General features: G+C 42.8%; 5 protein-coding genes across 5 annotated transcripts; 3 read left to right on the forward strand and 2 right to left on the reverse strand.

The window, feature by feature from the left end:
- Nucleotides 1-80: 80 nt before the first annotated feature.
- I206_107434 (uncharacterized protein) lies at nt 81-2,077 on the reverse strand (the record flags this gene model as incomplete). The annotated part of the gene is made up of 6 exons (XM_019157476.1): nt 81-133; nt 199-724; nt 784-1,242; nt 1,316-1,705; nt 1,759-1,876; nt 1,935-2,077. The coding sequence occupies 6 exons, from the start codon at nt 2,075-2,077 to the stop codon at nt 81-83; spliced, it is 1,689 nt and encodes a 562-aa protein (XP_019009116.1).
- A 490-nt stretch (nt 2,078-2,567) lies between these two features.
- I206_107435 (pre-mRNA-splicing factor CWC22) lies at nt 2,568-5,470 on the forward strand (the record flags this gene model as incomplete). The annotated part of the gene is made up of 6 exons (XM_019157477.1): nt 2,568-2,704; nt 2,760-3,411; nt 3,484-3,880; nt 3,991-4,226; nt 4,340-4,399; nt 4,451-5,470. The coding sequence occupies 6 exons, from the start codon at nt 2,568-2,570 to the stop codon at nt 5,468-5,470; spliced, it is 2,502 nt and encodes an 833-aa protein (XP_019009117.1).
- Nucleotides 5,471-6,156: 686 nt separating this feature from the next.
- On the forward strand, nt 6,157-9,193 carry I206_107436 (uncharacterized protein; the record flags this gene model as incomplete). Its single annotated transcript, XM_070203518.1, has 16 exons — nt 6,157-6,184; nt 6,241-6,326; nt 6,390-6,652; nt 6,716-6,781; nt 6,843-6,963; nt 7,067-7,209; nt 7,265-7,338; nt 7,416-7,644; nt 7,805-7,945; nt 8,008-8,080; nt 8,150-8,160; nt 8,238-8,368; nt 8,436-8,531; nt 8,595-8,626; nt 8,723-8,978; nt 9,051-9,193. 16 exons carry the CDS (start codon nt 6,157-6,159, stop codon nt 9,191-9,193), a joined length of 1,893 nt encoding a protein of 630 aa, XP_070059619.1.
- Nucleotides 9,194-9,300: 107 nt separating this feature from the next.
- I206_107437 (uncharacterized protein) lies at nt 9,301-10,033 on the reverse strand (the record flags this gene model as incomplete). Its single annotated transcript, XM_019157479.1, has 6 exons — nt 9,301-9,485; nt 9,555-9,584; nt 9,651-9,691; nt 9,761-9,831; nt 9,885-9,914; nt 9,974-10,033. 6 exons carry the CDS (start codon nt 10,031-10,033, stop codon nt 9,301-9,303), a joined length of 417 nt encoding a protein of 138 aa, XP_019009119.1.
- Nucleotides 10,034-10,469: 436 nt separating this feature from the next.
- On the forward strand, nt 10,470-13,615 carry I206_107438 (uncharacterized protein; the record flags this gene model as incomplete). Its single annotated transcript, XM_019157480.1, has 13 exons — nt 10,470-10,565; nt 10,638-10,992; nt 11,061-11,079; nt 11,138-11,359; nt 11,431-11,655; nt 11,718-11,814; nt 11,872-12,064; nt 12,126-12,138; nt 12,195-12,444; nt 12,500-12,678; nt 12,733-12,887; nt 12,963-13,308; nt 13,378-13,615. The coding sequence occupies 13 exons, from the start codon at nt 10,470-10,472 to the stop codon at nt 13,613-13,615; spliced, it is 2,388 nt and encodes a 795-aa protein (XP_019009120.1).
- Nucleotides 13,616-13,740: the final 125 nt, after the last annotated feature.

Genomic DNA, 13,740 nt, shown 5'->3' on the forward strand with positions numbered 1-13,740 from the left:
AGTCATGTATTGATAAGATTGTCCTTGAGCGAGATTGCCCTTTTTCTACTTTCACTTGTCTTTGTCATCTTTTTCCTCGATCAGACTTGACCAGAACCAAATTTGACGATATCCGTTATAGCTACGGCAAGATCTAATATATCATTCCCGTAAGCATCGCACTCCAACTTACTGATGTCACGAGAACGATTAACTCACTCTCAGCTTCAGTAGCGGTCTTAGCCTCCGCATATACCCTGACGCAATCTTCCGTTCCAGAGGGTCTTACAAATGATCTTCCCATATCATATTTCTTAACCGTCTCATCAATCTTATCTTGAAGTCCAAGTGGATATTGTAATTTTCTTTCCGCATCAGTAGCAACAAAAATACTTCTATCTGGAACTTCCACTTTAACCAAACGATTGGGTAAATCTTCATAACCTGCATCCCATTCTGATGCACCCCATCCACGATGAGCTAAGACAGCTTCTACCAATAACATATCACTAAGTGCATCTCCAACAGCTTGATTTATCAATTCTGAAAATGCCAACAGATTCTTTATTGCATTCGCTGAATCGGGTGATTGAGGACTAGCTGATCGAAGTGCTTCGATTGCGCTATCCGAGAATAACACTGTTCCATGACCATTAGCTTCGAAATATACACCAATGTCATATCGTTGTGCTGCATGGTGCAAGTGCTTGACACCTGTTGGTACGCATGTGACAGGTATATTTCGCTATTATACCTCTACTATTCAGCTGTGTGCGCTCGCAGCGATGTGAAGGGCGTACTTACACTAGTAAGGTATTTGGTCGAACTTCCGTTCGCATAGGCGGTTTGTACGACTCCAACTTTCAATTGATGCTCGGAATCCAGCTTCGCCTTGACTACCAAATCACCCAGGAACATAGCTACCATGACAGCTATTTTATCTCCATCTAATAACCTGAATGTACCCTTTGATTCGTGCAGATAATAGAACACGATTCGATCTGCATCTCCGTCAAAAGAACATGCTCTAGTACCAGCTTTCGACAGGACTCCGGATGACTGGATGGAAGGTGGTAAAGCTTGTTTGGTCTTGACGAAGTCCGCTCCGCATAAATGATTGAGCGCTCCTTGTGTCGAAGTTGAAGTATTGAGTGGTTCGACAGGTAAAATATCACCCAAAGTAGAAGTGAACTCATGCAGGGCCACGGCTCCGACTCCGTTGGCACAGTCTACGTATATCGGCGCAAGGGGTCCTCGGTTACCCTACAATGGTGGGTCAGCGGGAATCATCAATTTCCAAGGAGTTGATGCAAGCTGAACCCAGCAGTCGACTCACGATCAAAGTCTTGAAAGCCTTTGCCATCTTTTCATTGTACCCTTTCTTTGTAGGCTCACCATATGTGCCAGTCTTATCATTTGTGGCCTTGACAACGTAATGCAATATAGGTGTCGTAGTTATACCAAGATTGCTGGTTTTGACGGATTCTCCGAAACTATCTAATCCCCTTTCTAAAGCTTTAATCAGTTCAGGTCCGGACGGTCGAGTATCGTAAGCGTATACAATGTTCGCTGGCTGAGATAAATCAACTCTCAAATGTGTTGCAAGCGTCGTGAATGTAGAGATGAGCGATTCGGTACTTGGACAATTTGAAAGGGCCGTTGCGTGTGCTTCCCATGTTGGATCAAGCATTTCACCAGATGGGTCAACAAGTTTGACTCCATTGTCCTGCAGTGATCAATGTCAGCTGATTAAGACGTGACGTTTTGGAGGCATCTTACAGGCTCTGGGTTATGAGAAGCTGTAACCATGACTCCTATCGTGGCTCCTTCAAGTCTTTTCGAACGGAGGACAGCTAAAAGACCAACTCGAAATAACACTGACGGCAACTTGGTAGCGCTGAAATGGGGCTCTGTCAGCTATTTTATCCCCAAGTTGAAATTCGGTATGGACCTACAGCGTCCTGAATCCGGCGGTACCGTAAGAATAGTTAACATGCTCGGGTTTAGGGTACTCATTAGCACCTTCCGCAATAGCGTTGAGCAATAATGCGTGCTCGTGAGCAGCTTTTGTGGGTGATTTTGTAGGTGAAGCTGACATGTTTTTTGAGTAATTGTTCGGTTCCCTAGTTTGGATTTTCTCGTTAAATGCTGTGTAAAGAAGAGGAATAAGAGGGATGAAAGGGGGTTCTATAAAGCATTATATAAAGAATCAAAGTACAACTTATTTGGTTGATGCGTCATGCCGTCACAGCATTACGTTATCGGAATTCGCCACTCGTCACTTGCAGTATACCATTATCACTACAAACATACAACATATATTGCTTCATAAAAGCCAGATCATGCTGTTTTGCCTTACGTTATTTCTACCCTACATTTAACTTTCCAATCACTCTCGCACTTGACTTGCTTGTCGCCGTCCAACACTTTCAAGAAGATCACATATAGCCTAATCTCAATAGATGTCATCTTAATGATAAAACAGTGAAAAGAGGCACTCCTTGCTTGCTAAGGTCTCAAGATAGTTCAATAACCGAAACTTGATTTCGTGGCAAGATACAACACCTCGCATAGAGTATTTCGTCAAAATGCCTCGTTCTCCCTCTCCTTCTCGTTCCCCTTCTCCTACACGCTCACGTTCGCCAGCTCGTTCATACACCCGATCAGCCTCTCCTCGCAGTAGAACCATATCTCCGGATGAAATACCAGCATCAAAGCGGAAAAGGTGAGCTTTGTCAGGTCGAAAACTTTATGAGATGTAAGCTGACTGTGATCTGAAGATCCCCTTCACCTAATCCTCGAGACCGATCACCTTCTCCGCCTACTCGTCGAAGACGTCCTTCACCATCACCACCGCCTATCCGAGGTCCCAATGATATAGATGCGCCAAGAGTCATGGATATAGATCCAAATAGGAAGAGAGCCAGAGAAGCAGCAATGTTAGAAGCTTCAATCCAAAATGAACTTACAAAACCTAATGGAAATGGTGTTGTAGCTGTTAATGGATCATCAAAAGCGGATGAAATTGCAAAAGCAGAATTCGCAAAGCTGATCGGATCAAGATCTGGAGGAGCATATATCCCACCGGCAAAATTGAGAGCAATGCAAGCTGAAGCTGCAAAAGATAAAACATCATCAGAATATCAAAGATTATCATGGGATGCTCTTAAAAAATCAATCAACGGTTTGATCAATAAAGTGAACGTATCAAATATAAAACATGTCGTTCCTGAACTATTTGGCGAGAATTTGATTAGAGGGAAAGGATTATTTGCTCGATCTATAATGCGTGCTCAAGCGAGTTCTTTACCTTTCACACCTGTTTTTGCTGCTTTAGTGGCCATTGTGAATACGAAATTACCCCAAGTTGGAGAACTAGTCTTAATAAGGTTGATTAGTCAATTTAGGCGGGCGTATAAGCGAAATGATAAGGTGAATCTCAGTCTCACAAATTCTCTATGCCTACTCTTAGTGACGTTCGGCTGATCCATTTGTCTCCAATAGATCGTTTGCCATGCAACATCGACATTCATCGCTCACCTGTGTAATCAATACGTAGCGCACGAGATAGTAGCTCTTCAAATATTGCTATTATGCTTAGATAGACCAACCGATGACTCAATCGAAGTTGCTGTAGGATTTATGAGGGAAGTTGGATTTTTCTTGAGTGAGAATTCGCCAAAAGCCAACAACACGGTATTCGAAAGGTTTAGAGCGGTCTTACATGAAGGCGCAATCAGTAAAAGATGTCAATATATGATTGAGGTGTTATTCCAAGTCAGAAAAGATAAATACAAGGATAACCCTTCCATACCTGAGGGGCTGGATTTGGTGGAAGAGGAAGAGCAAATCACGCACAGAGTCACATTGGATGATGAACTACAAGTACAAGAGTCACTTAGTGAGTATCAGTCCCCGATTTCCTACATTTACCGCTCATTCCTACACCCTTCGCCTGGCAGACCTACACTTCAAAATTGATACACGGAGATGCTGACACGCGATATTCAGACTTGTTCAAAGTGGACCCGAAATACGTCGAAAACGAAAAACGTTACGAAGAAATCAAGAAAGAAATCCTTGGTGATTCCGATGATGAATCTGGATCCGAATCTGGATCTTACGACTCCGAATCGGAAGACGACGAAGATGATGATGTCGCTCCTGAAAAAGCTGGAATTGCGGATATGACAGAAACGAATTTGATCAACCTCAGAAGAACGATCTATTTGACCATCATGAACTCGGTAAGTTGTACTGTCAAAACCTGTACTATTATCCCAAACCCCAATCTCAGCCCTAATTGCCACTTTTTTCATCCATCGCATCTCAATGGTTTGTAAGCTGACCTTATGCTTAGCTCAACTTCGAAGAAGCTGTACACAAACTCATGAAAATCAATATTCCTGAAGGACGGGAGGTGAGTGATATTTGTCAAAAAACCAGCATGGAAGCTGATATGTCTGTGCAGATCGAATTATGTAACATGATAGTGGAGTGTTGTTCTCAGGAGCGATCTTACTCGAATTTCTACGGTCTCATTGGAGAAAGGTTCTGTAAACTGAACAGGGTATGGACAGACAACTTCCAAGAAGCATTCTCGAAATATTACGATACAATCCATCGATACGAAACCAATAAACTCCGAAACATTGGTAGATTATTCGGTCACTTGTTAGCTTCCGACGCTATCTCATGGGCAATCCTAAGCCAAGTTCACATGAATGAAGATGAAACCACTTCTTCCTCGAGAATCTTCATCAAAATCCTCATGCAAGAAATGAACGAAGAACTTGGCCTCAACAAATTGGTAGAAAGATTCAAGATTTCTGATTTGAAACCTGCATTTAGCGGGATGTTCCCTATGGATAATCCTAAAAATACTCGATTCTCCATCAATTATTTCACATCAATTGGTCTTGGTAGAGTCACTGAAGAAATGAGAACTTACCTTCAAAATGCGCCAAAATTGTTAGCCGCTCAACAAGCTGCTATGCTTGCAAACGCTTCTTCTTCCGATTCAGATTCAAGTTCTGATTCAGATTCTTCAAGTGATAGTGATACCACTTCTGACTCGGATAGTGATAGTGCAAGCGATGATTCCAGACCTAGACGAAAAAGATATAGCTCAGATTCAAGATCGCCATCACCTAGAAGAAGGAGATACTCAACTGATTCTAGATCACCACCTGCTAGAAGAAGGAAATATACGCCTTCTCCTTCCCGATCTAGATCTCCACCTAGAAGAAGAAGGTATTCAGATGCAAGTGATTCAAGATCTCCCCCACCAAGGAGAAGAGCTTCCCCTCCGCCAAGGAGAAGAGCTTCCCCTCCGCCAAGGAGAAGATCTCCCTCGCCTGTCAGCAGAAGATCACCTGTGAATGGAGGTAGAAGAGATGATTCTCGATCACCTCCACCTAGACGAAGACGGGATAGTCCAACACCACCTCGAAGGAGAAGAGATAGTCCGACGCCCCCCAGAAGGAGGTAGAGGCAATGACAAAGGCTAGAATTAGACCAAGTGCGCATTGCTTATACTTTGTAGATGATTCTGAGATAAGCTGCTCAGTATGAGAAGAAGCCGTCAAAAGGAGCAAAGCATTCGAACAATCATACATAAAAATACCTTGTATAGTTACTTACAGTAGTTTTAACTCAATGACAATGATGAATGCAGAAGATATAACAATGTTTCAGCCCATATGGCGGCATGTACAATGTATGCATGATGACTGTACTGACATGCTTTCAAGCAGTGGGCAAATAACCCTAAACAAAAAATGCAACGTCAAACCTCATCTGTTGCCGAGAGGTATAAATATACAATCCATACAACGGAAAGGGCGATCAGCCTTGATCTAAGTGTTATGATTCTTGTAATTAAGATTGGGTTTAAAAGGAAGATCTGTTTCCGATCATGATGATATGAGGTGAAGTGATGATCAAGCACGGACCATCCGATTTAATATAATTAATTTACCATCAAAAAACCTTATACCACGTGTATATCTACCATAGTAGTCCCTTATTTCATATTTGGTCCGGAAGTTCGGATCAAATGTTTGGGTTCTTCCCGGAATACTCGTAAACCTTTCATTGTAATTCCTTGAATCAATTGCTAAAGTTCAGTTCATCGGATCAATCAGATCGTCTTGGTCATCCTTTGAGTCACGCAAGATGACTAACAAGCCTAGTATAGCGCAATGTAGGTCTATACATTGCTCTCTGAGCACAGCTGAACGAATTATGTGTCTTGAACAGGTGATCGAATCATGACTGCCCCTGGATCCATATTGGAGATGGAAGAAAAGGTAATAAATGGTAGGAGAGTCAGAACATGGAAGCATGTGAGTAACAAGTCTTTTATCAAGTAGATCCGCTCTCTTATGGCTAGCTGATGGTTTGGCCAGCTTCCATCCACTTTTCGTCAATTTCTCCTTCATACGTTACATACTCATGCGGATAGACAATTCGTCTCATCTCCACTACCTTTACCCAGGACAATCAGGTATTCTAGTGAAACTTCTTCATCAAGCTCATTAGCTGAGGACCCTCGTGAAAATGTTACTTTTGGTCAAGTGTTAGAGCGGAGTTTACGGCTTGCAACATGGATGAGAAAAAGAGGTCTAGGAGTTGGTAGTAGAATTATGATTGGTGGTCGAAACTGTACTGGGTGAGTTCAAGTTGGTCCAGTCACACTATTCAACATCCAAACTTGCTTACCAAGACATAAAAGCTTCATCGTTTCTTTTATTGCTACACATCTGATAGGTGGAGTAGCGATTTTCCTAAATGCTTGGCTGTAAGTCTGTGCATATTTCGACTCCAAGTGGTAATAGTGAATACTTATTCTGTTGCTGCAGACCTCGAGAACAAATCATATGGTCGATACGAATGACCGATCCCTCTTTAGTACTGCTAGATGAAGAAAGAGCTCAGATACTTGGACCATATCAATATGTTCAGGAAAGTAATCTACCTGAGGTATGTCAACAATCTTTCATCTTGGACAGGTCCCTCGCTTTCGCTCTTTGGGTGTCCGATCCCTTCTCACAGCCGTACGAAAGGCTAACTTAGTCCTGAGTAGATGTTCTGTTGGTCTGAAAGTTTGTTTCTTCCTACGTTAATAAGTGTATTCAATACGCCTACGGATGTTCAAGCTATATTACGAGGTGATGAGCTGGAAGGATTAGATCCAGAAAGCGATGCTGTCATATTCTTCTCATCAGGGTTGGTACTTCCACTCACACGATCACATCAGGCCCAGCTAATATAATATTGTCAGTACGAGTGGTTTTCCAAAAGCAGTGTTGAGCACCCAGCGAATGGCCTTGTCGAATTTATGGTCTGGAATGGTTGGTACGTTACCTCTCTGTTTTATCTCCACTCAATATACCATGTGCGAAATTGAGCCCGACTAATCTGCTACGCATTAGCTCCAGCGAGAGCGGCCTTGCGAGCCGGACTATCCATCCCTCCATTACCTAACTCCTCAGATCCTCAACGTACACTCTTACTTGCTATACCTCTATTCCACGTTACAGGGTGTTTATCGTGGCTTATGCGAGCCTTCTTCGCTGGATCAAGGATGGTCCTTATGAGAAAGTGGAACACTGAAGAGGCCATACGGTTGATTGTACAAGAGAACATTAGAGTTATCGGAGGGTGAGTTGGCGCTTCGTCTTCTGCATAGATTTCTAAATCACAGTACTGCCCTGCAACCTCATGCCGATCATTTTAGTGATCATGTCTTTTGAGCAGACTACTTTGTCATGCGACGAGGGTCAATCAAGGGATACAATTGTGGCTAATTACGTCGGAATAGGGTACCGGCAGTTGTAGCTTCTGTCATACAGTCCCCAGCTCTGCCCAAAGACACAGCATTCGACACGGTTTTCTACGGAGGGGCACCACCGAGCTCGCATATGCCTAAAGAACTGAAGTCGAAATGGCCTAAAGCTGGACTGTGAGCGATCTATCCCATTGAGCCAATTTACGGAGCTGATAACCGGTATATGTTGAAAACAGAGTGCAAGGGTATGGGTTAACGGAAACCAACGCTTATGTGTGTTCCGTCGCGGGAGGAGATTATCTAGACAGGGTGAGATTCAAATTGGTCAGCTTTCGTTTAGGTTGATTACGCCAGCTAATTTCATAGCGAACCACATAGCCCGACAGCACGTAAGTACGGTGCATGATCATACAAACACACCGACAGTTTCAGTTGCGTGATCATTGACTGAGCCATATCGACATAGGGGACCACCTGTACCGATCTGCGATCTGAAAATCGTGGATCCCGAAACGAGAAAACCGTTACAAACAGGACAAGTCGGATTGTTGTACGTAAATGGACCCCAAGTGATGAAATGTTACCTGGGTGATGAAGGTGAATGATCTCGAAGTATACACATGTTAGTTCGTATAAGAGCCGGCATGCTGATTTACCTGCGTAGATGCGACCAGAAAAGCTATAGATCCAGAAGGGTGGTTAGATACGGGTGATATAGGATATCTCGACAAAGAAGGATTTCTATATATCAAGGATAGGTGTAAGTTTCTTGGTCGCAAAATCCTTTATACGACTACGCAAAGCTGACCAGTTGATCTTGTAGTGAAAGATATAATAATACGAGGAGGGGAAAACGTGAGTCTGATTCTCATGAATGGTATATCGGAGATAGCATCAGATTCTGGGAACGCAGGACAACACACAGAGCTGACTACTCACTTCGGAAATTAGATCACCTCATCAGAAGTTGAAAATGCCATCTATTCCATACCATACATTGCGGAAGTAGCAGCCATCGCATTACCTCATGATCGTTTAGGCGAAGTAGTAGGCGCAGTCGTATCTTTACGTTCAACATCTTCTGCAGGAAGACAAAAAAGAAGAAAAAGAGATATAGAAGAAAATATAATTAGTGATTTGAGATATAAGAACTTATTACCTAGATATAGTTTACCTGAGATGGTTTTGGTATATGATGGTTCATTACGTACGTACACTCATTACTCAGTTTTTCACTACGCATGCGATAATGTAGTTGGCTAATATGTGGAATGGGTAGCTAAAAATGTTAATGGGAAGATATTGAAGAAAGATTTGAAATCATTAATAACGCAAGAATGGGAAAAAAGGAAAAGGGGTAAAAGGGATACTTTGAATCACAGGGATAAGTCGGCGGAACACATTGTAAAAGCGAAATTGTAGAACTTAAAAGTACCATGAACATCGTGTGACAAGGTTAAAGATGCTTGCGAAGTATGTGATTGTCAATCAGATACCGAATGATCGATATATGATTCATTCCATACTGACTACGTTGCTCCTCTGGCCGCTATTTCAGCCTGAATCGCCAATTTCTCCTTATTTGCTTCTCTCCATTTCCGTATTTCAGTTTCTGATGCTATTCTACCTTCCAAAGCTAATTCTGCTCTAGCTTGACGACGTATATCATTCTCTGCTTCTCGTAAGTGTGATTCGTATTTTAAGAGATGATTATCTGTTATTACAATATCGTAAGTATCGTGACACCGTATTACTCTCGCAGAAAACAAGTATGTAAGCTCACCTGCTCCTACTACCAATCCGAATATTGTCGCTGCATACACGAGCAAACTTCAATATCCTTTCTTACAACAAGCAAAGGATGAGCAGATTGACTTACCTGAGCTTACTAAAAACGCTTTTAACCCCAAAGTTTGACGTCTACCGATGACAAGAACAGACGTCAGTCAATCCAATTTGGCAGATGTACTTGTAAAGTGAGCCACTCACGCAAATGGCGGATACGCAAAATGACCCATTGCACATGCTATCGTTCCGTACACCGTCCATCTCGCTGCACCCTGAATTCCCATTTTGTCAACTGGATAACCTTTGTAAAGACTTCGCTACTGACCTGCAAACCACCCGCCAGCTGTATCTCGTACTTTGAGGGCGTTTATCAGTCCATTGGATACTTCGATACTGTTGATGAATCTCACTCACTGCTCGTTGTTGATGCTCTTCTCGTCGTTGTTTTTCCTGCAGAGTTGCCGAGTGAGGCATGATGTTTGCTCATAGATGATGAGGCGTTTCAATAACTCGATTTAATGCTGGTTGTCACTGTATCGGTCGGTCCCTCGAAAGTTCTATTGATTTGGCATGAGCGAGTGAGCTCTCTGCAGCTGATGTCTGAATTATCTTTTTGGTCAAGATTGGTAGTGCGACTGCTATTTACACTTACCGTAATTGGTCTTCTGGCTATACGATGGTGGACTGACATAACATTTCGGGGTGGAGGTCCGATTAGACTACTACTCGTATTGATGATAAGGGGAGTCAAAAGAAAGAGAATCATTTACCCCGCGTTTCTCCACAATTTGATCAGTTCCACCTCATCACTTGAATCCTCGTCAACACGAATAGGACTTATGAGTTCCTCTGAAGACGGAGGATCAAGGTCTTGCAACCAGTAACTAAGCAACGAGGACATAGGTAAACAATGAAGATATCGAAGCTTTTTTTGGGAGCCGCTGCTCTCTTTAGCAGCTTCGTAGCGGCTCAGAATACCGATGGATCGGAAACATTCAAATATGAGGTGAGTTTAAGCGATTACATTCTGCAATCGTAAATCACAGAGAGACTAGGTATTGATACACTTGGGATATAGTCTGATATCACTCGACTCCGTTCACTTGTCATACATTCTCTGTACTCCCATAAGGATGTTTTCTTACGAGAATTACTTTCAAACGCGAATGACGCTTTAGAAAAACTCAGACTAGTTTCTTTGACTGATCGATCAGTATTATCAGCTGGAGAAGGTAATGTGACAATTGAGATCAACCTGGATGAAGCTTCAAATGGAAAAACAGGTCAAATTATTATCAGAGATACTGGTATTGGAATGACAAAAGATGAATTAACTAGAAATTTGGGTACAATCGCTAGAAGTGGAACCAGCGAGTTCTTGAAAAAGGCTGAAGAAGGTCAAGGTGTTGATGGAAATTTAATTGGACAATTTGGTGAGGTAAAAAAAATTTCTATTACTCCGGTATAGCTTACTCACGATTTTGTCGTATACCATATTCAGGTCTCGGTTTTTATAGTTGGTGAGCTTGATTGAATTCTCCAAACGCATTTTATAAAGCCCTTAATCTCGAACTTTAGCTTCCTCGTTTCTCCTACTGTCCGAGTATCTTCTCTTCCACCTGCCACGACCGACAACTCCGACCCTGTACAACATACTTTTGTTTCGTCTTCAACTGGAGACTCCTTCGAGGTCTTTCCCGATCCTAGAGGAAATACTCTGGGAAGAGGTACAGAGATCGTACTCTCAATTGGAGAGGAAGAAGCAGAATTCTTGTCAGCTGATAAATTAAAAACCTTGATGTATGCCCCCCCTTTGTTCTTCGTCTTGTGGCTCGCGAACGCTCGCGAAGCTGATCTTCTGTTGCATAAAGCGAAAAACATTCTACCTTCTCTACGACTTTCCCCATTTACATCAAGGAACGCAAGACATCAAAGATACCTGTCCCTCCGCCCCAGTCTCCAGTCGAAGATGGCGACTCTGATGAGTTCGCCGACGACCTTGAGAATGACGAGACTACTCCGAAAGAGGAGAGCTTTGAGGAGGTTTCGGAAGATAATTGGGTTAGAGTAAATGACAAAGCTCCGATTTGGATGAGGTGAGTATCATGATTCTGTCTTGCATTCGCATAATACGCTAATCAATGATTTGTCTCGAAAGAGATCCTAAGGAAGTGTCTGAGGAAGAGTACAAAGCATTCTACCAAGCTGTCTCGAAAGACGACAAAGAGGTACCATTAGGCTGGTCTCACTTCAAGGTACGCAGCCACTATCCCCAATGTTATAAGCCCTCTGCAAAACTAATGAACGGATAGGGAGACACCGGTTCTGGAGTCTCATTCCGAGCGATTATCTACGTTCCTTCGACTCTTCCAAAGGATTTTTGGTCAAAGATCACTAGCGGGATCAACAATGTCCGATTGATGGTCAAGAGGGTTTTCATCACCGATGATTTGGGAGAAGATTTCATGCCAAGATGGTTGAGCTTCTTGAAAGCGACTGTTGATGGTGAGTCCGTTTTCAACCTATCAAGAATCCGAACGCTCATGATAGTACTTCACGAACGCAGCCGATGATTTACCGTGCGTGATTGACATAGCGATCCTTCATGCTGGCGACTGACTCATACTCTTCACAGTCTCAATGTGTCCCGAGAAACCCTACAGAATAATCGATTCCTTTCCCAGCTCCAACGAATCCTTATCAGAAAGGCTCTTGACTTGTTCACCAAATTGTCTAATGATCAACCGGAGATATATAAGCAAATCGCCAAGCTATACGGAAACGCCCTGAGAATTGGATTATTGGAAAGTCCAAAAGACAAAATCAAGATCGCCAAATTGTTGAGATTCGAAAGCACTAGGAGCGAATATACTACTCTTGAGGAGGTTCGTCCCTGAAACATAAGTCCAAGATGACTGGCTGATGTATCATCGTCTCTAGTATGTCGAGAACCGAAAAGAAGGCCAAAAGCAAATTTACTATATGGCAGGAGTGGGTGAAAAAGCGGAAGATCTAGCTAGATCCCCATTTGTGGAAAAGCTTTTTGCCAGAGGATACGAAGTACTTCTGCTCAACCTGCCCTCTGATGAACCTATGATGGCTTCTTTGGATCAATTCATGTGAGTCATGCATTTTGCAAGAAGGTGAAATTGCGAGCTAATGCACGAGAATAGGGGAATGACCACCCAAGATGTGTCTAAGAAGGGTTTGAAATTCGGGGATGAAGATGAACACGAAGCCGAGAAGAAAGAACTGGATGCTCAGAAGATCGCGTTCAGCCCTCTGATCGAGTGGTTGAAGAAAGATCTGGCAGGTCAAGTGAGCGATGGTGAGTGATTCCACCAAATCGAATTCGATCTCAGACCACTTCTCCAATTGAATTGCTTGTCATTTGGCTTGTCAGTCACTGTGACAAATCGGTTAGTCACGTCCCCGTGCACAATCATTGTGGACTCATACGGATGGTCAGCCAATATGCAACGTATCATGTCCGCTCAGACAGACTCGCAAGATGATCCCATGTTCAACATGATGAAAAATCTACCTAAAGTCTTGGAAATTAACCCGAAATCGCCTTTGATCGAGGGACTATTGGAAAGAGTTCTGGATTTACCTCAAACAGAGGAAGATGAGGCGGATGATGATGTCAAAAGAACGAGCGAGGAAGAAGAGGAATTGAGAGAGACGGTGAGGGTGTTGTTCGATACCAGTCTGGTCAGAAGTGGTTTTAGCGTTGCGGATCCTACTACGTGAGTCATTTCCTTCTATACTCATAATCGGCCGGAATATGAATTGCTGAATAGTAATACCGGGTTTAGCTATTTTGAGAGGGTCGAAGCTCTGCTCCGAAGGACTTTGGGTGTTTCCCTCTCCGCCAAACCTAAAATTCACATCAGACCCGCTCCTCCAACCGCTAGTGGACCTGTCCCTGAGGATGAAGAACAAAAAATAGAGTTTGATCCTAGTAATATGGAAGGTATGTTAGGTGATCCAAGTCAATGGCCAGATTGGAATGATATGAAAGAACAAATGAACTTTGGACATGACGAACTATGATTTTGCTCTCAATGTCAAATCATTGACGGGGAAAGGAGAAATTAGATGAATGGACGGAATTGAGATTGTTAGCAATCTGAGATGAATACATTGATAAGAAAGTCGCATCATATATGCATGCATAA

Source organism: Kwoniella pini, chromosome 11 (genome assembly GCF_000512605.2).
Source record: "Kwoniella pini CBS 10737 chromosome 11, complete sequence".
NCBI lineage: Eukaryota > Fungi > Basidiomycota > Tremellomycetes > Tremellales > Cryptococcaceae > Kwoniella > Kwoniella pini.